The sequence below is a fragment of the Canis lupus genome, chromosome 8 (assembly GCF_011100685.1).
Source record: "Canis lupus familiaris isolate Mischka breed German Shepherd chromosome 8, alternate assembly UU_Cfam_GSD_1.0, whole genome shotgun sequence".
Classification (NCBI taxonomy): Eukaryota; Metazoa; Chordata; class Mammalia; order Carnivora; family Canidae; genus Canis; species Canis lupus.
The window spans coordinates 42059614-42086641 of NC_049229.1; the positions used below are offsets into that span (position 1 = coordinate 42059614).

General features: G+C 36.5%; 1 protein-coding gene across 12 annotated transcripts in view; it reads left to right on the top strand.

Moving 5' to 3' along the window:
- RAD51B (RAD51 paralog B) overlaps positions 1 to 27028 on the top strand; it is a 683946-nt gene that overhangs the window by 2753 nt on the left and 654165 nt on the right. For 11 of the 12 annotated variants that reach the window (XR_005363452.1, XR_005363449.1, XR_005363450.1 and 8 more), the window contains exons 2-5: positions 1453 to 1572; positions 2605 to 2718; positions 7460 to 7576; positions 23455 to 23591. Coding sequence is in view for 7 of the 12 variants with exons in the window: in XM_038545040.1 (XP_038400968.1) it covers positions 1453 to 1572; positions 2605 to 2718; positions 7460 to 7576; positions 23455 to 23591 (488 nt within the window). In the remaining 5 variants the exon portion in view is untranslated. Of the gene's footprint in view, positions 1 to 1452; positions 1573 to 2604; positions 2719 to 6498; positions 6659 to 7459; positions 7577 to 23454; positions 23592 to 27028 lie in introns of those variants that run through there. The other variant, XM_038545046.1, reaches the window with a different exon arrangement.

Sequence of the window (27028 nt, forward strand, 5' to 3'; positions counted from 1 at the left end):
AGCAGATTAATGATTTTTTTTTTTTTTTTTGGATGATTCAGGGAATACCCAGGGGCAGTATGCAATAGTGCAGGCTAATGATGGGAGTGGCCCTAATAAGGCTGTGATAGCAGAGTTGGTATTGTTAAAATTCAGGTAGTTTGGGTTCTCCTTTTTGATTGAATTTATCAGTCTAAATGGTGTTATTGCCCAGAACTCCCTGATTCGTAAAGACACTAGGAAATGATACAGCAGATATCACTTGGTTAATTATTTGAGAAACAATTCAATACTGACAAATTCCCACTGAGAGAAATGAGAGGGATATATTTTGTGTTTGGGAAGTGTGTGTGTATGTGTGCAAGTACAGGTGAATGTGAGAAAGAGAGCAGGGGGAGAGGGTTCGTTTGATTGAGAGAATGTAGATGTTATGTAGGAATTTGGACCATGGTATTGGAAATAAACATGTATCTACATTCTTAGGACTGTACTTTTGTTTCAAAATGTCACCCCTCTTCTGATAAGTATTTTTGCTTTTTCCCCTGAACAGCAAAGAGTTCCTTGTTCTACTATATCCAGAGCATATCTTGCCATCTCAGCCTCTCCTTTGCATGCATTATGAAAGGAATCGGAGATTATGTTCTAGTTCTTTGAAGGCAAATATTTCATGAGCCTCATTTAGCCCTAGTGAGGTTCAACAAGAAGAGTGAAATTTAGTTGCATGTGAGAATGTGAGCAGCTAAGACAATAAAAAACAATTTCAGGTTGTAAATAAGACCTGAACTAATCTCATTTGATTCGGAGATTTACTCTGCCTCATAGAAAAAGGAGAGGTTAAATATGATTATGGACTTGTAGTAGGATGTAATGGTTGAGAGGATAAGCCTTAGAGTGTCAGACTTACTGAGTTGAAATTCTGGATCCACCATTGCTTTTTCTGGTGACAATGAAATAGCTAACATTTCCAGGTTTTAGTGTTCTCATGAGTAAAAATTGGATCAATAATCAAATGTCTAGATAGGGCTGTTGAGAAGATTAAATGTGATAATTTAGTAAAGCTTTGAAACAGTGCCTGGTACATAGTAGGTGCACAGTAAATTTATTATTACAGTGCAATGAAAGTAAAGACTTTCTAAGGAGTGCTGCTTGGAAGTATTCCCTGAAGGTTAATTATATATCCAAATAAAATTTTAAAATGCATTGAAAATCTTAAGATGCTATACAAATGTGAAGTGGTAGCTTTATATTCATATAAGAAATATCAAAGAATTGTGGGAAATGTACATTCTTACATTGTCTTGTTTTTCTGTGTGCATGTTTGGTGGACATTTAGATTCTGTAGCCTTCCTTTATTTTATCAGTAATATTTTAAAAACTATACATTTCATTTTGCAACTGGAGAAGTTTGAAGACTTTTTTATTTTGTAGAATGTTTTGGATAGCCTGTCTACTATTGCTTATATTCTTTTCCAGTGCTTTCCAGGGTTCTTTTTCGCTGCATCCGAAGCCATGAGTAGCAGGAAGCTCAGACGAGTGGGTTTATCACAAGAGCTGTGTGACCGTCTGAACAGATATCAGATTGTTACCTGTCAGGTAAAACTTACGTACTTTTTCTCATGGAGAAACCTTAATAACTCTAAAATAAGCCTGAAAAATGAAAATGTAGCTTTCTAAAAAAATAAAAAGATGAATGATAGTGCTTCTTCAGAAGCCAATTTAAAATAATAGACCACTGAGGTTGTATTTCCAAATGTGACTTCATTTATCCAGATTCCAATATGTTTCCATTTCGGATCGGGGGTGAATACTTATAGCATAATGTGAAGTATACGCATGCCATTTATTTGGGATTTTAGAGAAGTTTTCGTCCACTTGAAAGAATTTTTGCAGTTATATGAGAGGACTCAAATGAGGAGATAGTATTCAAAATGGATAATATCTCTTGCAAGCCAGATAAATTAATAGAATCATTTTCCTATCAATGAATGAGAGAAATGGATAGAGCAGATGTTGCATTTTTAAGCACACTAGTGAACTTCCTTCTTAGGAGGTTAAATAAGGTTTTGTGTTAGGATTTAATCCTTAATAAGACAGATTTTCAGAGTATGCTGCAATTTTTAAAAATTGCTTTGTGTGTTGATGGTATTTCTGTTTCCTCTGTTATACATTTAATAATCCTCATGTTCATGCTTAGAAATACTCTTAAAAGTATGAGATTTAACATTTAATTCTATAGTCAGTTTCATTGTCTCAATTATTAAATACTTCCTCTGAATGATCTTACAGCTTAGCAAAAAACCTATTTCAACCTGACACTTTCTGGTGTGTGTTTGTGCCCAAACTCTAACACAGGGCAGTGCTCATATACACTTGGGTTGGAGGCTGCTGCTATGTGATGTTATTTGGTATATGCTAACTACATTGGAGAATTAGTTAAGTTTATGGCATCATATCTTTCAGTTAAGGCATATTTGGGGGGAAGTACTATAAGAAACATACAAATCTTTGATCTACAACAAGTTATGCTTTATCTACACATGGACAGTGTCCATTGAAAATTTCCTTTTAATTCCAGTATCTTTGTTGCATGTATATGTTTAAAATAGTCTCTTTATGTCTCTTTAGGACTTTTTATGTCTTTCCCCGCTGGAACTTATGAAGATGACTGGCCTTAGTTATAAAGGTGTCCATGAACTTCTATGTATGGTCAGCAGGGCCTGTGCTCCAAAGATGCAAACGGTATATATGTGTATTTTATTATAATTTGATTATGATTTTTATTTTGAGATGATTCTTTATCTCATTAAAATCTTTTTTAAGGAGTGCCTAGATGGTGCATTCAGTTAAGTGACTAACTCTTGGTTTTGGCTCAGGTCATGATCTCAGGGTCATGAGATTGAGCCCCACATTGGGCTCCACTCAGTGCAGAGTCTGCAGAGTCTTCTTGAGACTCTCTCCCCCCTCCCTCTGCCTCCCCCTCCTGCATGCACACATGCATGTGCATGCTCTCTCTCTCTCTAAAATAAATAAATAAATCTTAAAAAAAATTAAAATCTCTTTTGGGATGAGGCAAAATCAAAAATAGAGATGAACACCTCAAAAATATTGACTCTCACATCATTGAGTTAGTCCTTTCATGAGAATATATGTGAAAAATTTATGTAGTTTATAAGCTTACGGGAGACAGTTTATAATTATGGGAATGAGGAAGCAGCAGGAAGTTTTTTCTGTGTAGCTAATAGTAATATTTCAAAAGGTCATCTTTGTCTTTTGTTTGGGTAGGATTTGTGGACCTCAAATATACTCCTAGTTTTAGTATACTAGAATAATATACTCCTAGTTTTAGTATGCCCTGTCTATGTAATGCTAACTTATCATCATTAGTCTACATCACAGAGTACACATATTGGATTTATGCTTGCTTATTGATTGAACAAATAATACTAAAAACTTTGCTTCATCCTGAGAAGTCTTTTATAACAAATCCTCATTAGGTAGTACTATTATTTTATACTTCCTGTCTCATAACTTTAGCTTTTCAACATATTGGTTTAGTGCATGGTAGACAAGATCTTGTTTTCCCAGAATGTGATGCCTAGAAGTCTGTTCAGTGATTTGCAAATGTATTTATTTGGATGGATTGTAGATTACTTATCTTACATCTTATATTAAAATTTGGTAGCCACTGAGCAATAAAGTGGAGTTCAATTCTATGAAGTTGGAAAGAAGGGATGTTAGTGTCATTTGAAACTTCTGAAATTAACGAATAGATAAAGTATTTTCTTTTGTTCAGATTTAGCTTGTGATCTAGGAAAATACGTCAAATGCAGAGTGGTCAGAAGAATTAGAATTGGAGTTAGGGATTGGCCCTGTCTTACCTTTGTCATTGACCTCAGAGCTTTGAACAGCACACTTTTTTTTAGGGGAGAAATAAGAGGGCTAAAATAGTAAGGGATAATTCTGTGACCAGGTTCAAATTAGTTTGTTGCTATTTTGAAGGTTGTAAAGTACTAAGAAAGTGTTTTAGTTTGATGTGTGTCCTTCGGTTTGGTCAAGATCTGTGGCATATTTCTAGTTAGAGAATTAAAGTCCAGAGTATTTGCAGGAAATTCACCTTTAGTGTCCACTCCCGCAACCACTTCAACCGCAATATCAATACCATTCCAAACACTGGCTCAGAAGCTGTCTTTCTCCTTTGTTCTAAGTTCCATCCTGTGAATTCTGAATCAAATTCTGTCGATTCCAATCTTATTTTAAACATTGGATTAGCTTAAGTCCATTTTTCCAGGGAAGATTTTTTTGTTCATTTGTATATTCCTTTAACTAGTATTTATTGATTGCCAGCCATGTAGTAGGTACTCTGGGAATATTGTAGTGAACATGGTAACATCCTGCCCTCATGCAGCTTACAGTCTAGTGGGAGAAGTCCGACATTACACATATAATTAGGTAAATAATTAGTTGCTTGAAGTAATGATAAGTTCTATCAAGGAAAAGTACAAAAAGCTCTGAAACTTAATAACAGGGTACATTACTTAGTTCAGAGGTCACAAAGGGCTCCCCCTAGGAAGTGACACTTTAGCTAAAACCTGAAGCTAAAACCTTTTTTTTTTTTTTGATATATGAGAACTATTACATTTAAAAAAATAATTTCAATTAACCAGGGAGACAAAACAATGGAACTATGTAGCAAAACACAAACTTTCCAATATATTAATTTATAAACATACTATAATATTATGGAAGAAGACTAGTATTTACCTGAAGAAGAAACTTCAATTAAAACTTCTAATATTCATGTGGATTTTATAAAAACGATATGATAAAGGCAACAGAAATATAAAATAGGGGAGATATAGGCAAAGTTGGGAAGGAGGTGAGAATGGAGGAGTCTGCAGGCAGTGGGACCAGGAAGTGCAAAGGCCCTGTGAGGAGAAGAATAGCACTTACCTGGCAGTAAGATCAGGGTGAAATGAATGGAACATAACGGTGAGGGGCAGATTGGCCTCGGAGATAAAGGTAAAGAAGTAAGCAGGAGTCAGATCATGGGGCCTGCAGACCCTGTAAAGGATTTTGAACTTTATTCCTAGAGCAATAAAAAGTCATAAAAGAGTATAATCTGTGTTTTTAAAAACTCAGTCTTGAACATAGATAAATGATTGAAAAGGAGCAGTAAAATATTTGTGAAGACCAATTAGGTATCTACTTCTGTATTCCAGACAGAAAGTGATTAATGACATGGATTATTAGCGTAGTATCTGTGCAGATGGCATAATGTCAGTTGTTGATGAAAGATATTTAGGAGGTAGAATGAATAGGATTGATGATTGTTTGCTTATGGGTGGTGGTGAGAAAGAGGAAAGTGATAGATGATTCCTTGATTTTTGTTTTGGCAAACTGGGTAATGCCACTTCCTGAGATGAGGAATGCTGTAAGAGGATCAGGCTTGAGGGAGGCAGATCATGAATTTAATTTAGTACTTATTTAATGTAAGGTGCTTGTGAAATAGTGAGTGGAGATGTGAAGCAGGCAGTTCACTGCATGGACCTGGAGTCTGAAGGAGAGGTCTGTAGTAGCAGAATGCATTTGGGAGTCATCAGTGTAGATACGATAATGAGATTGGCATTTCCAACACCAACTCCTGAGCGAAGCCAACACTTTAAGATCAGATTAGATACTGATGTGTCTGAGAAGCGGCAGCCACCAAAGTAGAAGAAAAACTGGTGGGGAGTGGCATACCAAAATATTCCCTTTTGTTTCATTTATGTACATACTGCCATTTCTGAAGTCTGATTCTGTTTGTTCATTTTAGTCTTTTTTTAAATATGTGTCACTAAATCTATTCTAGTGATTACTGTACTTACAGTTGCAAAGGAAGTATTTTAATGTTAACAGAATGGGCAGCCTTTACATGTTTGATAAAATGTCCCCGGACCCACTTGTCTGGCATCAGTCTGATGATATATTGTGGACGATATTTAGATATTTCTAAATCTGATGCATACCACATGCCACAAGACTTTTTTTTCTGTAGCTTTTCTATTTTTTTTATGCACTTGAGTATAGGCTTAGAAAAAGTGATAATCCATGGGTTTAACTGATTTAAGAATTTAATAGGTGAGATTAGATAGCAGTGGGCACATTTATGTCCTATAAATATTAATATGCTGGTTTTCCTAGATCCTCACAGAAATAGAAGAGCCTTGGATTTGATATACAGATTTATTAAGTTGTAAACTTTAAGTGGTTAGAAACTGTCTCTGTTCCCAGAGTTTGTCATAGTATATGGCATGCAGTAGCTACTCAGTATTTGTTGAATAAACGAATGAATGAATAAATGAATAATTATAATCCTGTGGCTTCACCTCAGTTTATTTGGGCAATTTAATAAAATAGTAGTAATTTTTATTTTTATTTTTATTTTATTTTATTTTTTTTTTAATTTTTTATTTATTTATGACAGTCACACAGAGAGAGAGAGAGGGAGAGAGGCAGAGACACAGGCAGAGGGAGAAGCAGGCTCCATGCACTGGGAGCCCGACGTGGGATTCGATCCCGGGTCTCCAGGATCGCACCCTGGGCCAAAGACAGGCGCCAAACCGCTGCGCCACCCAGGGATCCCCAGTAGTAATTTTTAATGTTAGAAATTGCAGAGGCAAGCATTCGTAAACATTGCCAGGTACGTAATCACATTAATCACATCTTTATAGGCCCTTTTTTAGAAGAAGGTAATATTCACAGGTTCCAAGGATTTGATGGAAGTATCTTCTGGGGACTATTTCTCAGCCTACCGTACCTACCTTTAAGCTATTCTTCACAGACCAACCTTGGTTTGAAAAGATAACTTGACCATATTATTCTTTCTTGTTCTTGCATAGAACCCAGACTTCAACAAGGCTCTTTCATGATTTGGCCACTGCTTATTTCTCCAGCCTCATCACTGGCCCCACTGTAACCACACTTCATCTTTCAAACTGTTCTAAATGAATTCTCTTTTTTTTTTTTTTTTGTAGATTTTATTAGTTCCCATTTTCTCCCTTTCCTTGTATGTTCTGTCTCTTTGGCAGGAGCATGCATGATTTCCTTTGTTTAACAGCTATTTCACATTTTAGCTCAGACATCCAGCTCTTCCTGAAGCCTTCCTGGATCACAAAATCCATAGATCAGGTATACTGTCTCTGCGTCCACTTTCCCAGTCATGGCATCTCTAATAACTGTATTGTAATTGCCTGGTTTCCAGTACTGCTTTCAATCACTGGGTGACTCTACGTGCTGTGAGGGCAGGGGCTCTATCTCTTCTGTCATATCCCCATTGTCTGGCACGGTCTCTGGCATGGAGTAAATATTTGTTTAACGAATGGATGTTTGAGGAAAAGAGAGATGGAATGGGGTTCTAGCTGCTAGAAATTGAAATTTGGAGTTGTTTCTGGTTTTGAATAGACACAGAGACTGAAAAGAATGTCTTCTTTTTCTTGCTCAGGCTTATAGGATAAAGATGGAAACGTCTGCTTCTCTCTTGCCCGCATTCTTAGCTACAACCCTTTCTGCATTGGATGAAGCCCTGCATGGTGGTGTGGCTTGTGGATCCCTCACAGAGGTAAAGGAGAAACTTTCCAAACCTCCAATTGACCTATTATCTTAAGAGCCAGGGGAGAAAGATTAGTTGAAAAACAAGAATTATTTCATACCTCAAGGGTGTGGTTCTTCACTTAGTACCTACTATAGGTGTTTGCAAAAATAAAGATACTCAAAATAGTCCTTACTGACCACCTGAAGTTTGCTTAGGTTACTATTTCTTCAAATTCGCTTAGAAAATGATGAATATTATGAAATAGTATGAAACAATTTGGAGGAATTAAAGAAGGAATACTTAATGTATTAGGAGTATATTAGCATACAGAAAGAATATTACTTAGAGTATTAGGAAGGAAATTTTGAAATTTGATTAACGTGGGCAAATCATAGTATTAAACTGAAGTGAACTATTTTTAGTTTCTGTTGTAGATAAAATTTGGTTCTAGGATATGATAGGTTGTGTTAGTTATGTATTGTTGCACAACAAATTACTTCAAAACTGAGTGGCTTGAAACAACAATTATTACTTATTATTTCTCTTTCTTTGGGAGTGGGCTTAGCTTAAAGATATCCGTGGGGAATGCAGTATTTTTTTTATTTTTTTTATTTTTTAAAATTTTTGACAGAGAGAGAGAGCTCGAGTATGAGTGAAGGGAGGGACGTGGAGAAACAGAGTGCCTGCTGAGCAGGGAGCCTGTTGTGCAACTTGATCCCAAGACTCTGGGATCATGACCTGAGCCAGAGACAGACACTTAACCGACTGAGCCACCCAGGTGCCCCTGGGATGCAGTATCTTGAAAGCTTGGTGGGGCTGGAGGATATTTCCAAGGGGGCTCACTCACGTAACTGGGAAGTTGATGCTGGTTGTTGGCAGGAAGTTACAGTTCCTCTCCAAGCAGGCTTGAGTTCCCCATGACATGATGTTTGACTTCCCCAAGGGTGAGTAATCCAAAAGAAGGCAAGTTGGAAGCGGTGATTCCTTTGATGATGTAGCTGTGTAAGTTATACACTGTTAACCTCTGCTACATTCTCTTCCTTAGAAGCAAGTCATTAATACAGCTTATGTTCAAGGAAGAGAAATTTGGCTATACTTCTAGAAAGAAGTGTCAAGAATTCAAGGACTTTTTTTTTTTTTTTTAATCTTTCTTCTCTTTTTTTATGGGGGGAATGGGCAGAGAGAGAGAAAGAATCTCAAGCAGGCTCCATGCAGTGCTTGATCTCCAAACCCTGAAATCATGACCTGAACCCAAATCAAGATTTGGATGCTTAACTGACTGAGCCACCCAGGTGCCCTGAGGACACTTTTTTTTTAATTGAATAAGTTTGACATGTAACATTGTATGAGTTTAAGGTTTTCATCATGTTACTTTAATATATTTATATTGTAATATGATTGCTGGTATAGCAATAATTACTATATTACATAATTATAGTACAATATTGTCTATATTCATTAGACTGCATTAAATCGCTATGGCCTATTTACTTATTAAAGTTTGTACTGTTAAACAGCATCACTTTTTTTTTTTTAAGATTTATTTATTTTAGAGAGAGACAGAGACTACGTGTTCAGGTGAACAGGGAGGGGCATGAGGGGCAGAGGGAAAGAATCTCAAGCAGATTCCCTGCTAAGTGTGGAGCCTGACATGAGACTCCATCTCACACGACCCTGAGATTGTGACCTGAGCTGACACCAAGAGTCGACACTTAACTGACTAAGCCACCCAGGCACTGCAGATACCATCACTCTATCTCCCCATCCCCATCCCCTGTTAACCATCATTTTACTCTGTTTTTTTACAGGTTTAACTTTTTTTAGATTCCACATATAACTGATATGCAGTACATATCTTTATCTGACTTATCTTACTTAATGTAATGTGCTCAGGGTCCATCCATATTGTTGCAAATGGGAAGATACCCTCCACTCTCGTGGCTGAGTAATATTCCACTGTGTATGTATGCCACATTTAAAAATCCATTCATCTGTGATGGGCATTTAGGTTGTTTCCTTTTCTTGGCTATTGAGAAGACAGCTGTAATAAACATTAGAGTGCAGATATCTTGGTGAAATCATTTTTATGTCCTTTGGGTATATATATCTAGAAGTGGAATTGCTGAGTTGTATGTAGATGTGTTTTTAACTTTTTAAAGGAACCTCTATATTGTTTTCCATAGTGAAATGGAGGACATTTAAAAGCTGCCACAGGGATCCCTGGGTGGCGCAGCGGGTTAGCGCCTGCCTTTGGCCCAGGCGCGATCCTGGAGACCCCGGATCGAATCCCACATCGGGCTCTCGGTGCATGGAGCCTGCTTCTCCCTCTGCCTGTGTCTCTGCCTCTCTCTCTCTCTCTCTCTCTCTCTCTGACTATCATAAATAAGTAAAAAAAAAAAAAATTAAAAAAAATGTTTAAAAGCTGCCACAGTTCTTTTCCATGCAAGCTGCACTGGTGTGCTTACTGGTCCTGGTGTGGTGACTCAGTGGACTTACCTGGATACTCCTGAGGCACTACCTGCTTGAGAATTCTAGGGGCATAGATACTTTAAGCAAACTTGTAAGCAAGAGCAGACTCTTCTTTCTTCTTTTTTTTTTTTTAAATTTTATTTATTTATTCATGAGAGACATACAGAGAGAGAGGCAGAGACACAGGCAGAGGGAGAGGCAGGCTCCATGCAGGGAGCCTGATGTGAGAATCAATCCCAGGATCATGCCCTGGGCTGAAGGGGGCGATAAACAGCTGAGCCACCTGGGCTGCCCAAGAGCAGACTCTTATATTCTGATAGTCATAAATTTAATTGTATATTTTTTTCCTTGAAGATAGGCACTCTGTTTTAGATACTATACCTTATTTTATTTCCTGTCTTCTGAGAAAGATTTAAAAATGTGTGTGTGCTATGCTTTGAGGATGCCTATTAAATGAGTCAGTGAATCTTTAAAAGAAACAAAAAACCCCGGCTGTTTCAGGGTACTGCCACCAGATGGTGCCAGAATCCTATTACCTGTAATGTTTTTGCGCCCTAGCTGGACCTCTGTTCAAATGAGTTTATAACAGCAGTGTTCCGCAGTTATAAACTTATCTAAATAGTAAAAACTGAACTTAAGGAAGATTAAAAAAAAGTTACTTTTTTGGTTTTTAAGTTTTTAAGTTTTAGAATAATTTTTAATGCTTTTTCACTTGGCTTTTGTCAATCTTTCTGAATCCAAGTGGTAGTTATAAGCCATGTTGTTTTGTCATGATCTACTTGGTTGACTTGGAGCATAAATATCCTGACTGCTTATTAGTGGCAAGTTCTTTACTTTCTGTTTTAGTTACAGGTAGTCTATTCAGTTATTTTGGGTTGTTTTTTTTCAGCTGTTTACCTTTTATTAATAAAATTTTACTGTATATTTTATGTATATAAGATTAAATATATCCTGCGTGTGTAAGAAATGGAGTCTTATGACCTGGTGAATTAATAAGAACCAGAGCAATACAAAAACCATTGAAACTAACTGTGAGCTTCTTCCTGGTCCTATCTTTGGCCTCCTATTGAGATGTAATCTGTATCCTTAATTTTTACCATGCCTATAATTTTTTCCTTATAGTTTTCTTTTATTGACTATGTACTTAAATATGAGATATAACAACATTTTACTTAGTTTTGCTTAATTTTGAGCTCTGTTAAAACATATCTCTGTGATTAAATCATATCATCTCTCTTCCATGAATTGTTTTTTTTCACTTAATACTTTATTTTTTTTCCAAGATTTTATTTATCTATTCATGAGAGAGACAGAGAGAGGCAGAGACACAGGCAGAGGGAGAAGCAGGCTCCATGCAGGGAGCCCAATATGGGACTCAGTCCTGAGTCTCTAGGATCACACCCTGGGCTGAAGGCAGGCGCTAAATCGCTGAGCCATTCAGGCATCCCAATTGTGTTTTCTAAGATTTATCCATGTTTTTTCAGGTAGTAGGAGTATAATTTCCTCTCACTGGTGTATCATAATCCATTTTGAAAATATGCCACAATTTATATATCTTTTTTCCTATGAGTGAACATTATCTTGCTGCTAACATAAAAGAGTCCTGGGAAAATTCTATGTCTCTTGGATCACATGTACAGGTATTTCTCTAGGACAAAGATTGGCAAACTATTGCCCAGTGATCAAATCTACCTTGATGCCTGCTTTTGCAAATAAACTTTTATTGTAACACAGCTATCCTTATTTTTTTTTTATTCTTTGCTGCTGTTTGCATGCAGAGTTGAGTTAGTTGTGGCAAAGATCTTATGGTCTTTAAGCCTAAAATATTTACTATCTGGCCTTTGTCTAGGGTATCTACCTTGGAGTGATTTCCTGGTTACAGGCTATGTGCATAATATAACTTTGCAGAATCAGAACACATTGTTTTCCAGAGCAGTTTTGCCTGTCTACATTCCTACCAGTGATGTGCAGGAGTTCTTGCTCCATATCTTCTTGCTTTGGTATCATTAGACTTCTTAACTTATGCCCATCTTTGGCATCTATGATCTTAGTTTTCATTCTTCTGATTACTAATGAGCTGAAAATCTTTTCATAAATCATTTGGTTATTTTAAAAAGAATTTTATTAAGGTACATTTAAATGCTATAAAAACTCAACCATTATTAATTATATAATTAAACTATTCTGGCAAATTTATAGTAAATCATCACCACAGTCCAATTTTAGAACATTTTTATCATCCTAAAAAAATTTTTTTAAAAAAATTTTATTTTTTTTAGTCATGAGAAACACAGAGAGGCAGAGACACAGGCAGAGGGAGAAACAGGCTCCCTGCAGGGAGCCCGATGTGGGACTTGATCCCGGGACTCCGGGATCACACCCTGTGCCCAAGGCAGACGCTCAACCACTCAGCCATCCAGGCGTCCCTTCTTCTAAAGTTTTATATTTGGGTTTTACATTTAGTTTATGATCTATTTTGAATTAATTTTTGTGTGATCTATTTTGAGTTAATTGATAGAGTTGTGTAATATATCTAATATTTCATAATTTGTATAAATTAGAATTATTTGTTTCTTGAATATTTGATAAAACTTGCCTAAAAAATTGGTCTTGATATTTTCCTTGTGGGAAGTTTATTTTATTTTTTATTTTTTTTTCTTTGTGGGAAGTTTAAAAAAATGAAATTAATTCCTTTAAATATTTATAGGACTATTCAGATTTCTTATATCTTCCTGAGTAGTTTCGGTGAATGATATTTTTAGGCATATGCCCATTGTCTTTCCTTTTTCAAATTTATTGTCATAAAGTTATTCCCTGTATTCTCCTTATCTTTAAATTTGGTTTTATATGTGGCTTTATTCTGCTTTTCATTCCTAATATTACCTACTTTGTCTTCTTTGTCTCTTTCTTTTTAAAAAGTATGATCAAAGTTTTGAGTATTATTATAGTCTTTTCAAAAGACCGTGCTTTTTGTTGTTCTTTTCTGGTCCTCTCTATCTTTTCAGTGTCTTCTACTTCAATGATTTCTGTTATTTTATTATTTCCCATGTAATTGCATGTTTTTTGGGATTAACCACAACCAACCCTACCCCCTGCGCCGCCCCCCCGCCAACTTCTTGTACAGTTAACCCATAAACTTTGTTTTTTTTTTTTTTACTCTGAGCTTATAGGCTATGAATATTCATTGCTTCATTTTTTTGTTATATAAAGCATTTTCACTTTTATTTAGTTCTAATGGTATTTTAAAATTTCCATTATGATTGCTTCTCTATTCATGCATTAGAAAATTTTGAATATATAAATTATTTAATTAAAATTTTTCTTTTTAAAATCAGATTGTTAACCTAAATTCATTGGTCAGAAAACTTTACATGATACTGATTCTCTGAAATTTTCTGAAACTTATTTTAAGGTTTAATATGTGATCAATTTTTATAAATGCCCCAGGTGTGATTGAGAAGAATGATTATTCTCTAATAATTTAATGTTCTGCATATGACCATTAAATTAAGTTTATTATTTGGGTTGTTCAAATCTTCTTTGTCTTTACCAAATTCTTTCTCTGCCTGACCTAATAGTAATTTAGAAAAGGTTGTTAAAATAGCTCATTATGTTGTTGAATTGACAAAGTTACTTGTAGTTCTATTATATTTTTACTTAATGTAGTTTGAGCCTATTTTATTGTGTTTAACTTAACACATAGAATAGTCATATGTTTCTAGAGAACTGAATCATGTATTGTGGTTCTTCTTTGTCGTAGTTGTCACTGTTACACATGTACTGTTTAATTAGTGCATATTTTCCTCATTGGAGAATAAATTCCAAGTGGGTAGGGATTATGTCTTTTTATTTTTACTGTTACATTCACAATATTAGCATATGTAGGGGGTACTTAATATTAATTGAGAGAATGAATCTGTTTTCGTTTATTTGAACATGTATACAGGCAGCCTGGGTTCCTCAGTGGTTTAGCACCGCCTTCAGCCCAGGGTGTGATCCTGGAGACCTGGGAATGGAGTCCCACGTCGGGCTTCTTTCATGGAGCCTGCTTCTCCCTCTGCCTGTGCCTGTGCCCCGCTCCCCTGTGTGTCTCTCATGAATAAATAAATAAAATCTTAAAAAAAAACACACTTATATAGTGCTTGTTTGCTGTAATACTTTGGTTCCTGCTATCTCTTTCATATTCTCTCCTTGAGTCTTGGAATAAGCCAAACTTTAGGGATTTTTAATGTTATTGCTATTCTGAGGTATAATATTTATTTTCATTTGTATGCCATTAAATTATCAAAATAGTACAAAATAGTACTATTAAGGAATATGATTTTTCTACTTAATTTATGTTCTATTAGTGAACATCAGGGATTCTTTCATTTTAGGAGTTTTTTTTCTTAAATGTCTTTAAAGTTGTATATATCTAATATCTGTATATCTGTATTTGCATACTTATGGATTTGTTATATATTGCTGCTTAACAAATCATTCCAAAGTTTAGTGGATAAAAACTGCAAGAAATATTATGTTTCTGTGAGTCAGGAATTCAAGAACATCTTAGCTGGTTTTCTGGTTATGATCTCTCATGAGATTATGTCAAGGTATTGGTGAGGCTGCAGTCATCTGAAAACCTGACTGGAGTTGGGGGAAGATGCTTCTAAGATGGCTTGCATATATGGCTGGAAGTTGGTCCTGGCTGTTACTGGAAGGCTCAGTTATTGGCCACCTGGACCTCTCCACTGTTTGCCTGTCTTCATGACATGACAGTTGACTTTCCCTAGAGTAAGAGATCTTAGAGAACAAAGTAGAAATGGCAATGTCTTTTATGGCCTAGCTTTGGAAGATACATGGCATTACTTCTGCTATATTCTATTACACAGACACACCTGTTACAGTGTGGGAGGGGACACAGAAGGGTGTGAATACCAGAATGAGATCACTGGGTCCTTCTTAGAGCCTGGCTATCACTATATATGTGTATTTACATATGTATGTGTGTGTGTCTGTGTATATCTGTGTGTAAGCTTTAAAAAACTTTACATTATTACCTCTCCGTTCTCAGAGACTTTGTGGTAAGCAGAATTCTAAAATGGCCTCCCAAGGATGCTCTGCCATAATCCTGTAACCTGTGACTATGATGAGGTATTCCCGTTATTATGGTATGTTATATGGCACAATTGACTTTAAGAGAGAGGGATTATTCTGATCTACTTCCACGGGCCCTTGAAAGCTGAGCTCTCTCTGGCTAAAGAAGAAGGAGAAATGAGAAAGATTCAAAACACAAAGGTGGAAAGGGCCATGTGAGAAGGAATGTAGGTGGCCTCTAGAAGCAGTGACCAGCCCTTGGATGACAGCCAGAAAGGAAATAGGGAACTCAGACACACAGCTGCAGAGTAGTGGATTGCTCAGCTGGCACCTAGATTTTGGTCCTTAGAGACTGAGCAGAGAATCCGGTCAAGCCCATCCAGGCTAACTTACAGAAGTGTGAGATAAGAAACGGGTATTGTCTTAGGCTGTTAAATTTGTGGTAATCTGTTACAGAACAATAGAGAACTAAATGGTATCAATGGAAATGTCTAATTTTTTTAAAAAGATTTTATTTATTTATTCATGAGAGACACAGAGAGAGAGAGAGGAGAGAGAGAGAGAGAGAGGCAGAGACATAGCCAGAGGGGGAGAGAGAGAGAGAGAGAGGCAGAGACATAGCCAGAGGGAGAAGCAGGCTCCATGCAGGGAGTCCAGTGTGGGACTCGATCCCGGGACCAGGGGATCACACCCTGAGCCGAAGGTAGATGCCCAACCACTGAGCCACCCAAGCATCCTTGGAGGTGCCTAATTAATTGTATTGCATGATCTTTGTTTCTGGTTAAAAGGTCAAACCTACAATCCCCAATATCAGGTAGAAGTTAGATCTGGTGGAGGTGAGAGAGAGGTAGAGTAACTGGTAGAATAAACCTAGATGAGGCCTGGAGACAACTGAGGGAGTAAGAATAAGTCTGGAAACATTCTGGTGGCATTTTTATAGCTGCTCTTTCCTGACTCTAACTTCCAAATTCCCTAATTTCTTTATCCCCAGTTTTGATTGATGTGAACTTCACTGAATCTTTGTATATGCAGTTATAGCGCACCAAGATCAAAAGTAGAACTAGAGAAGCACTACTCATGCCAAAAGCAGAAGCAGCGGAGGAGAAACCAAAGAGAAACCAATTCTGCTGAATCACAGATCAAATTGAACTAGAGGGCTTTGTCCCATTCCCTGAGAACATCAAATTCCTTACTTGTGGAATATATAAGCAGATAATTCTGCATATGTTATTACTGACTATTGGTAGTAAAGATACATTTGAAATTTAAAGTTTAAAAGGTTACATTATATGGAGGTCAAACCACATGGTAGCCTTCTCATAAGGGTATGTACATTAAATCAGTGTTTCTGAGTCTTGTTTTCATTTTCTTCCCTAAGGAGCTTTTTAGTCATTTTCTTTTCTTTTCTTTTCTTTTCTTTTCTTTTCTTTTCTTTTCTTTTCTTTTCTTTTCTTTTCTTTTCTTCTTTTCTTTTCTAAATGTTTTTTTTTTAATTTTTATTTATTTATGATAGTCACACAGAGAGAGAGAGGCAGAGACACAGGCAGAAGGAGAGGCAGAGACACAGGCAGAGGGAGAAGCAGGCTCCATGCACTGGGAGCCTGACGTGGGATTCGATCCCGGGTCTCCAGGATCGCGCCCTGGGCCAAAGGCAGGCGCTAAACCTGTGCCACCCAGGGATCCCTCTTTTTTCTTTTCTTTTCTTCTTTCTCTCTTTCTCTCTTTCTTTCTTTCTTTCTTTCTTTCTTCTTTCTTTCTTTCTTTCTTTCTTTCTTTCTTTCTTTCTTTCTTCTTTCTTTCTCTTTCAAATATTTTATTTATTTGAGAGAGACAAGCAGGAGTGGGGTGGGGAGAGGGGCAGAGGGAGAGGGAGAAGCGTACTCCCCATTGAGCAGGTAGCTTGACATAGGGCTCGATTCCAGGACCCCAAGATCATGACCTGAGCCAAAGGCAGACGCTCAGCCAACTGAGCCATCCAGGTGCCCCAACATTTTCTTTTTCTTTTCTTTTTTTTTTTTTTTCATTTTCTTTTTCTAATGAAGTTCCCCCCATGAGATTTTAATACCAGAAATACACTGTATACCTATTTATGTACTGTGTGTATATCTGTGTTTTATACAGTAAAAGCAGTGAAAGAGTAAAATCTCCATTCTCCCCTATCAAAACCCTCACCCTTCCGGTCAAGATCACCCCTGCTGAAAATGCAAAATAAAGTTGCTAATGTCATTTGGCAAAATTAAGGTTGTATTTAAAGGGATCACCAAAAAACGTGTTTTCATATTGTAATCCTGAAGTTATTGGACTAGAGAACTGGTCCAAACTCATGTCAATTAAAAGGGATGTGTATCTGCATATCTTTGTTCAAGGGTACCTCTGAAGAGTAAACCTGTGAAGCACTGCCAAATCTTTACAACATTTAAGAATGATTATACCCAGATCCTTGTTCTACATACTAAGAAGGGATGTAGCACATTTTAATTTTATTTGTATTTCCTGATTCATTTCTATGCTTTGTTCATGATTTAAGGAGACCAGGTGTCCTCCTTGAGTGGGTCAGTTTTGCTTTGGAAATGACCATTCTACTATCCTGAAAAGCAGGATGCCAGGGTCCTATTTTGGCATCCTTATTTTTCCTCAGAACAGTTTAATATACAGTTCTTTTTCTTTCTTATTGGCAAGGTTAGTTGTGGCCTGCAAGATCACAGGAGCGAATAAGGCAGGGTTGTAAACTTAAATGCCTACAAGGTCCAAGCATGTCATAAAAATGCATAAACAATGAAGTATAAGACATAAATGTTGATTAGTCAGTTTTGACTGCTTATCCTGCTTACTACAGCAGCAAACATTTATTTTTCTTGCCCATGGGTGTGTAGGTTGGCCAAGATGGGTCTCATCTTCAAAATACAGTCAGGTTAAGGTGTGCTCCACGTGTAACAACAACAGTAGGTTTACTAGGGAGAAATTTCTAATTGGCGTTCCTTGACTGTAATTCACTGACATGGTTTGTTTACCCTGCCTAGTGTTTTGAAAGGCAAGATAACCAGGCCTCTGTCCTAATACAGGAGTTTAGCAGTTGTGGTTGATTGGGTCATTGTTCCTAATTCTTCACTCACTTCCAGCTTTAGAAATAAACGTCTTTCTCCATAAAGGTTTCAAAGAATCTTTTATATGGCACATGTTATATGATTGTTAAATGAATGATTATTCCCTTGATATTGTTTGATGTTTTTTTTAACTGTGAGGCTTGGGGTACTTGTCATTTCCGTGTCCTCTTGTGTTCCCCACCCTTCTTCTTTTTTTGTCCCTTGCCATGTATTTGAAAGACAGCAGTTGTTAATATGAAATAAGAGGGAGTGATGGAGAAAGTCCAAGGTATAAAATCTTCCACGTGTTGTAAAGTGATTTAAGATTAAGGTTTTTTAGGGAAGGCAAAGTGCTATCTGGCCTTTCTGAAATTGTCTGAGATTTTGTTTGCTTGTTTTAGGATTTTGAGAATTAGTTATTTTTAAAATGAATTCTGTAGGTCTGAAGGTCTAATCATATTTCTACATAATTGTAGAGCAAATGGAGATAAATGATGGGTGAGGGGTGTCATTAAAAAAAAGATACAAAATTTTCACAAGCTCTTTTCCCAGATCAGAACCAGGCAGTCCTTAAATTTTCTTGGGTGAAGTATTGGCTTGGTGGATGGCCCATCCTGTTGCCTCCACCTTGAATGAGAGGAGAGTTAACTTGGTTTTAGGTCCTAATGGGTCCAGGTTTCACAATCATCTCAATCATTCAGTTTCACTAAAGATTAAAATGACTAGGCTTCATTTTTACTTCAGAACAATTAGACTTTCTTTTCTTGAGATTAATTCTCTTCCTTTTTTTTTTTTTAAATTCTCTTTTTTAAACGAATTATTAATATCTGCTTTCTTGTTAATAGTCGAGTGATCTTTACCACTGGTTATTTCTTTCAGTTCTTTTATTTCTCAGGCGGGGTTGAGGCTCACAATCTAAACTCCATGAAGCTGATTGTATTTTACTGGTGTCTTCAGTGTGTAAGTGGTGTATTCACTGAGTTTCCAAGAAGCAACTAACTGAGACTTTCTGGTTTGGCATGTTCTCTCTTTCTAACCACCATTGGAGCTGAACCTGGGAACTGAACACAACTTGAAATTTTGTGGTTTGGCTGGTAGAATTCAGAGCTAAACTATCTGAAGCTAAAAATTATTAATGTTGAAATGTTTTAACCCACTAAGTAAACCTGAAAAAATAATGAAATTTAACTCCAGTCAGCCCATCAGAATTGCATACAGCATACATTTTTTTGAGTCTAGGAAGAGAGTGAAAAATATATGAAGAGGATCTGAGATTGCTAAAGAAATAGAAATTAGTTATGATAGCTTAAAATAATGTAATTATCGAACTTTAAATGCAAAATAAAAACAAAACAAACCCAGAATTCTTATAAAGTTATTCACATAATGTTCTACTTTTCCCAAGACTATACTGAATAGTACCTGAAAATAATGAAGTAGGAAAAAAATGCCGGTTATACTTGTTTAACTTTTCCGATTTTTTTTACATGTTTTCTTTAAAGATGGAACAATAAGAGAATACCTTACATTTTCTTGGGACTTGATATGTTACTTAATGTTTTCATATGTATCATTTTAATTAAAATGGTGGCTTGTTTTACCTTTCCACTAAAAATCACAAAGCGTTTAATGGGTTTAAGCTCATTAAATCTCAGACCCTGTCTAAAACCTGGTGTGTACATAGTACGTATAGAAAGGCTGCTGTCTGTTCCTCCCATTAGTTAGCATCCTGAAGAGTAACCATTTTTCATTTTCTAGATCCACTTTCAACTTTTACGGACCAAAGTTATCTTTCCTCTGATTTCTGATGATTAACTTGATCCATGCTGTCTTTGATAATGATAAAAGGTCTGTGAAGAGTGTTTGGGGCTCTTTAAAATTAGCAGTTTCCAAAGCGGAGTATGTAAGATGGTCCATTAGGTTGTGGGCAAATTTTTTTGAACTTTTATTGGTATTTCAACCTAAAAAATGAAGTAAACCTTAATTAGGTTTAACATATAGATGGACACTGGCATCTTCACTTCGTCTGTATGTCAGACTGTCATGTGTCAGGTATAGTCCATGAGGAAGTGATACAGAAGATCGACAGAAGCACCTTGCTGCACCTTCCCAGCATACTGGGATGAATTGTACATGTACCTAGTTAGGTGGATTTTGTTTTTAACTAAGCCAAATCTCACAAAACAGACAAATGGCATAAAAAGATTCCTGCAAAGAAACTATATATTGGAGACCATACTAGTAATGTGGTAGCAGTGAACCACATGCATAGACAAGTCAGAGCTAATGAATCTCCCCTGACTAATGAAGTAAAAGTCAATGACAGTCTGATTCCCTCTGAGAATACACCCAAAAAAATTTGAAATTCTGAAGATAATTTGATATACCAAATTATATTCATTATCATTTATTAATGAAACTTTTGTTCTTTTTTTTTGTCCCTTGAAATACTGAGTAATGGTAGTAGGAAGCCATCAAAATTAAGAAACACACAGGATAGGGGTACCTGGGTACCTCTGTTGGTTAAGCACCCGATTCTTGATTTTGGCTCAGGTCATGATCTCAGGGTGGTGGGATTGAGCCCTGAGTTTGGTTCCCTGCTTGGTGGGGAATCTGTTTGAGATTCTCTCTCTCTCTCTCACTTTCTCTCTCTCTCTGCCCTTCACCCCTACTCAGGCTCTCTCCCTCTCAAATAAATCTTAAAAATCTGTCAACTAATAAGATATGAGGGGCACCTTGGTAGCTCAGTCAGTTAAGCATATGCCTTCGGCGCAGGTCATGATCTTGGGGTCCTGGGATTGAGCCCTGAGTGGGGCTCCCTGCTCAGCGGGGAGTCTGCTTCTCCCTCTCCTGTCTCTGCTCCCCCACCCCCCGCTTATGTACGCACACACTCTCTCTCTCAAATAAATAAACAAAATCTTAAAAAATAAGATATGAAACTATTTTTAAATGCTTATTTAAAAATTTTTAATCCCTATCTTATCTTAAAAAATAAGATATGAAACTATTTTTAAATGCTTATTTAAAAATTTTTAATCCCTATCTTATGTGTGCTTTATATTATCTATAATGTATTAGTAAAATAGTGTGTATATAATAAACATGCATACATCGGAAGACCATACTAAATTTTGTCTGTTTTTGGTTGGTCTGACTATGTAATCAAAAATTTTGGAGACCCCTTTTCTTTTCTTTCTTTTTTTTTTTAAACCACAAAAGGGATATTTATTTACAGTATCAGATCCAAAACAAGAAGGCAAAGTATCCCCACACTGGACCTTAGCTGGGAACATGCACTATCAGCAACTCAAATATTTTGTTGCTCTGTTCATACCTAGGAATGACCATGAGAGTGTCTTGAGTATTGATTTTGGGGGTTATAAAAAATTTTTTTAGTGAGTAGGAGAATCCCCAAACACGGGAGTCATGGACAGTGAGGTCCTTTAATCTGGCTTGCATTACCCATAAATTAAAAAAAAAAAAAAAAAAGACTCTCTTTGTCTAATAAAATAGGTTATTTAAATTTGAGGTTCATATTTGTAATGTGAGACTTTGTAATGTGGTAGATAAGTATAATTAATATTCAAGCCCTATTACTGATTCTCTAATGACCTTGTGGAGACCCCTTTTCATTGATTATTCATGATCTGGCAAACTGTTATTGGTAGCAACACTTTATTCTGAAAGTCTAAATCACTGTGTAGAGATTATAATAAATCAGCATGTAGTATGTAACTTGTGAGCTTTTGTTTTTTAATGTTGAGCCTTGATAAATGAAAGTTAGCTTCAGTCTAAATTTTAAGATGGTAGCTCTCAAAAGTATACAGCAGCATAAGCATCACCTGGGAATTTATTAGAAATGTAAATTCTTAGGCTACATCCCGGATCTATGGAACCAGAGATGCTGGTTAATAAGCTTGCCAGGGAATTCCAATGCTCACTTAAGTTTGAGAACCACTGGTGTAAATTATGTAGACTCATTGATCATCCCTTCTTATTTCTTCCTACTTGGTATATCTGAGACTGTTTATTCAAATATTTATAATCTTAGTCTTAGCTCAGACTCTCTCATCTCTCCCTGAGATTTTTTTTTGCTCTTCCTTCCCTCTTGTTCTTTTCCCTTCCTTTGTGAAAAATGTGTGTTAAAGTCATTAGTGTTATTTTCACAAAAGGGGGAGTGTTTTGATTCCTAAAATTTGGAAGTCACCACCAATGTGATAAATAGCATGTGTTTTAAAGTTTTTTTTTTTTAATTTTTTATTTATTTATGATAGTCACAGAGAGAGAGAGAGAGAGAGAGGCAGAGACACAGGCAGAGGGAGAAGCAGGCTCCATGCACCAGGAGCCCGACGTGGGATTCGATCCTGAGTCTCCAGGATCACGCCCTGGGCCAAAGGCAGGCGCTAAACCGCTGCGCCACCCAGGGATCCCAATAGCATGTGTTTTAAGGGGGGTATTTTTTAACATTTTCAAATTAATTTTTATTAACTACCTCTAGTTGGATTTGAATATGCATGTATATAAATTTTCTATTTTTTCTCATCTCTAGCTTCCTGATTTCAAATTTTATAATCTCAGATGGCTTTCCACCAACTAAAATTTCAAAACATACTTCAATGTATGAATCACCTAGATTCAACAATTGTTGAATTTTGTTATATTTGCTTAATCTCTCTCTGTATATACAGGCCCGTGTGTGCACATGCCTTTTTTATTTTTGTTGAAGCATTTGGAAATAAATTGTATACATCAGTGTTCTTCACCTCTAAATTCTTTACTGTTCACAATAAAGATCAAAGTAGCTTTTTAGGGGACTGGTACAAAATTGTTCTTTTAAAAGGCCAATTCATAAGAATGCTAAACCAATTAATAGAGCCTCTTAAATGTTTTCAAGTTCCTTCTATAAATGTCTTAATGAGGAAAAGATATAGAACTCCCAGTTCTGAATGTATAAATGCACCCTCCAGCCTCTCTCAACCAAAGCTTTTCATCTGAACTGCAGAACACAAAGCATGGTTTGAGTGACCATTTTCTCATTTTTCCCAAGGATGGTATCAAACTAGTACCAACCCAGACACATAAGGGAGAAGTTAATTCCTTACATACAATAGATGTATTAGAATGTTTGAAGAACATTCTAAGGAATGTTAAGAAACATTAAGGAACTCCAGGAGCCCAGATTAGTGGGACTGTGCAAGTGGCAAATTCTTAAGAGAATTTTGCTTTGACTAGCTTGTGATGTTTATATAAATAACTTAAAAAAAATTTTTTTTTAAGATTACAGGCCCACCAGGTTGTGGAAAAACTCAGTTTTGTATAATGATGAGCATTTTGGCCACATTACCTACCAACATGGGAGGATTAGAAGGAGATGTTGTGTACATCGACACAGAGTCAGCATTTAGTGCTGAAAGGTGGGAAATTTTATTCTTTTCTATTGTAATGTTTAATTTTGTAACTTATAGCATGTAACATTTTCAAACAGGTTAACATTTACCTTTCCTTTGTGAGAATGCAGAATGCTAGGTACTGTTTTAAATGAATTTTCCTTTTAAAATTAACACAGGAAGCAGTTTCTTTTTGTCTTTTCTATCGCTTTGTCATTGGTTTAAGGGAGGTTCCTGGATAAGCTCCATTTCAGGAAGTCAGGAAGAAAGAAGTTTAAGAAACAGAAAGGGATGTAAGTGGAAATGGGGAAGAGGGAAAATTAATAAAAAAGAAAAAAGGTAAGGTGCTTTGTAACTAATTTCTAGTTGGAAGTAAAATATTAGTGAATGGAATAGTTGCAAATTTCAAAATATATTTTGATTGAGAGGTATTTCACTTCGGTCTCTGCAATAGTATGGTAAGAAACACACTGATGGTAAGTGTACCTATCCTTGGAAAGGAAAGATTTCCTTAATTTGGCTGGGACCTTTAACATTGTATGAAAGGCATTTGGTTATTTGGGTAATTCTGTACACCTGAAAATAAGTTTGCCCTTCTTCAACCTTCCCCCCCCAACCCCCCTCCTCAGTTCTGATTGACTTTCATGAGCATAGTACTTATAGGTCTGGAGAATGATTCAATTCTGTTCTTTTAGTCAAGGTGTAGTATAGGTATAGTCCTTTGAGTCTTTCTTTAACTCTGTCATTATAAGTCACATTTCTCTCTTATTTTTCTCTAAGGATACTAGTTAGATCAAAGTGTATTCCTTGACCAGATAAGTTCCAAATGGATTGTTTTGCATAGGGCTTATTTGCTTTGTTCTGTTTTGCTTGGTTATCTATTCTAAATATATGCCACTGGTTTGTCAGCTTTGTGAATTTGTGTTATATCTTTATCTTCAAAGCCAAATCTAGTGACTGACACATATTAACTGCTCAGAAAATGTTTGATAAATGAATTGACAGGTGTTACTCTCAACTGTGAAATCCAGATACCATTTCCTATTAAAAGGAATGAGAATTCTTGGAGAAATGGCTGCTTCTAGCACTAGAGTGGGAAATTTTTAAGTTGAGTCTGAAACATCATTATCAGATACCAAGGAAGCTCTCAAAGACTACTTTGTACTTAGGGGTCAACCTGAACAGGCTCTTGTGGCCAAAGATGGGACAAATTGACCACCAATAAGAATGACAGTAAGTTAAAACCCATAAAATATGTTTAAATTCATGAATTTATATAAGGAAATGAACAGCAGCTAATTGATTAGTATTGAAAATTTTGGAGAAGCAACTCATTATTTTGAAAATGAGTTTTAAAAAAAGGAAATCGGGGGATCCCTGGGTGGCTGAGCGGTTTAGCACCTGCCTTTGGCCCAGGGCGCCATCCTGGAATCCCGGGATCGAGTCCCACGTCGGGCTCCCTGCATGGGATCGAGTCCCACGTCGGGCTCCCTGCATGGAGCCTGCTTCTCCCTCTGCCTGTGTCTCTGCCTCTCTCTCTCTCTCTCTCTATGTCTATCATAAATCAATCAATCAATCAATCTTTAAAAAAAAGAAATGAAATATCTATTCTTTTTCTATATGAACTGTATTACTAAATAACAAATAGGTCTTTTTAGAGGAGGAGTATTCCAGTAATAAAGGAAGAAGGAATGATAGAATGTTACCAAATTACAAACCTTAACAATCTAACAGATCTAGACATTGAATATTGTGATATAATGAGAAATCCGTATTTTGTCTTTGTCCTGATTCTTGGCCACAGATCTTCTAAAACCTTTGGAATTTCCTGAGTAATAGAGGTGCCAGGAGCATCATTTGTTATTCATAATCAGCCCCTTTCAACCTAATCTTAGTTTATGCTAATGAGATGACTCTTGGTGGGCCCCTGGATGGCTTCAGATGGGAGCTGGTTGCAGATCAGGATGTTATAATAAGATTATAGGATTGGAACTTTCAGCTCCACCTATCCCCCTTCCCCCAACCTCTGTGGAAGAGAAAGAGACTGGTAACTGGTTAATTGCCAGTGGCTGATGCTTTAATCAATAATGCTTATGTAATGGAGTCTCTACAAAAATCTCTGAATGATAGGGTTTGGAGAGCTTCTGGGTTGGTAAAACACATCAAGGTGCTGAGAGGGTGGTGTGCCTTGGAGCCCTCTCCCATTTTTTTTTTTTAAGATTTTATTTATTTATTCATAAGAGACACACAGAGAGAGGCAGAAATAACAGCCAGAGGGAGGGACAGGCTCTCCACAGGGAGCTTGATGCAGAACTCTCCCAGGACCAGGGGATCACTACCTGAGCCAAAGGCAGACGCTCAACCACCAAGCCACCCAGGTGCCCAGAGCCCTCCCCCATCTTTTCCTGAGTTGTATCTTTTATTTTTTGTAATAACTTGGTAATAGTAAGTAAAGTGCCTTACTGAGTTCTGTGCACCATATTAGTGAAATTATTGAATTTGAAGAGGGGTGTGTGGGAACTCCTGATTTGTAGTTGCTCAGTTGGTCAAAAGTAGTAGTAGTAGTAGTAGTAGTAGTAGTAGTAGTAGTAGTAGTAGTCCCAGAGTTCCAGAACTTGTGATTAATGTCCCAAGTTGGGAGGGCAGTCTTGTGGGTCTGAGCCCTTAAACTGTGGGGTCTGAGCTAATTCCTGGTAGTTAAGTGTCAGATACACAGTTGGTGTATATAAGGAATTAAACAATTGCATGGTATGGAAAACCCAAACATTTGCTATCAGAAGTGTGGTGAGTAAAAACAGTTCATAAACATAAAAGGCTACTAGCATCACAAAAAAGAAAACTAGTCATTGTGGTACCTCCTGATATAAGAATAGTCAAGTCTGAATGTGATCAAGCTTTCAGATCCAACTACCAGTTTACAACATATACAGAGAAGAGACGAATATGTAAAACCACACCAGCAATATCCAAACTGGGAAATGACAGAATAAATAAATGATTGTTGGAGTTAGAGGAGGAACTTTTGGATTAAAAGAGATTTGAAAGTTATTATTGCCTTCATCATCTTATACCTTGCCTACATTACCTGTATACCTTAAACTTACACAATGTTATATGCCAATTATATCTCAATAAAACTGGGGAAAAAAGATATATTGGTCAAAAGCAATGTGATGAACTTACATGGATCTTAAATAAATCATTAAAAAGAACAGAAGCATAAACATATGAAGCCACTGAAAGTCTGAACACTGAAATATATTTGATGCTAACATTATTAAAGACATTCATTTACTGAGGTTGACCAAATGAAAGGTACTCTTTAAAATGTCAATGACTAACCTTCAACTAACAAGCCAAAAAGAAGTTGGAAATGAGGAGGTAAAATTTTAGTTCCTTTAATGGAATTATGTTTCTTCCTTTTTTTTTTTTTTTAAGATGTTATTTTTAAGTAATCTCTACAC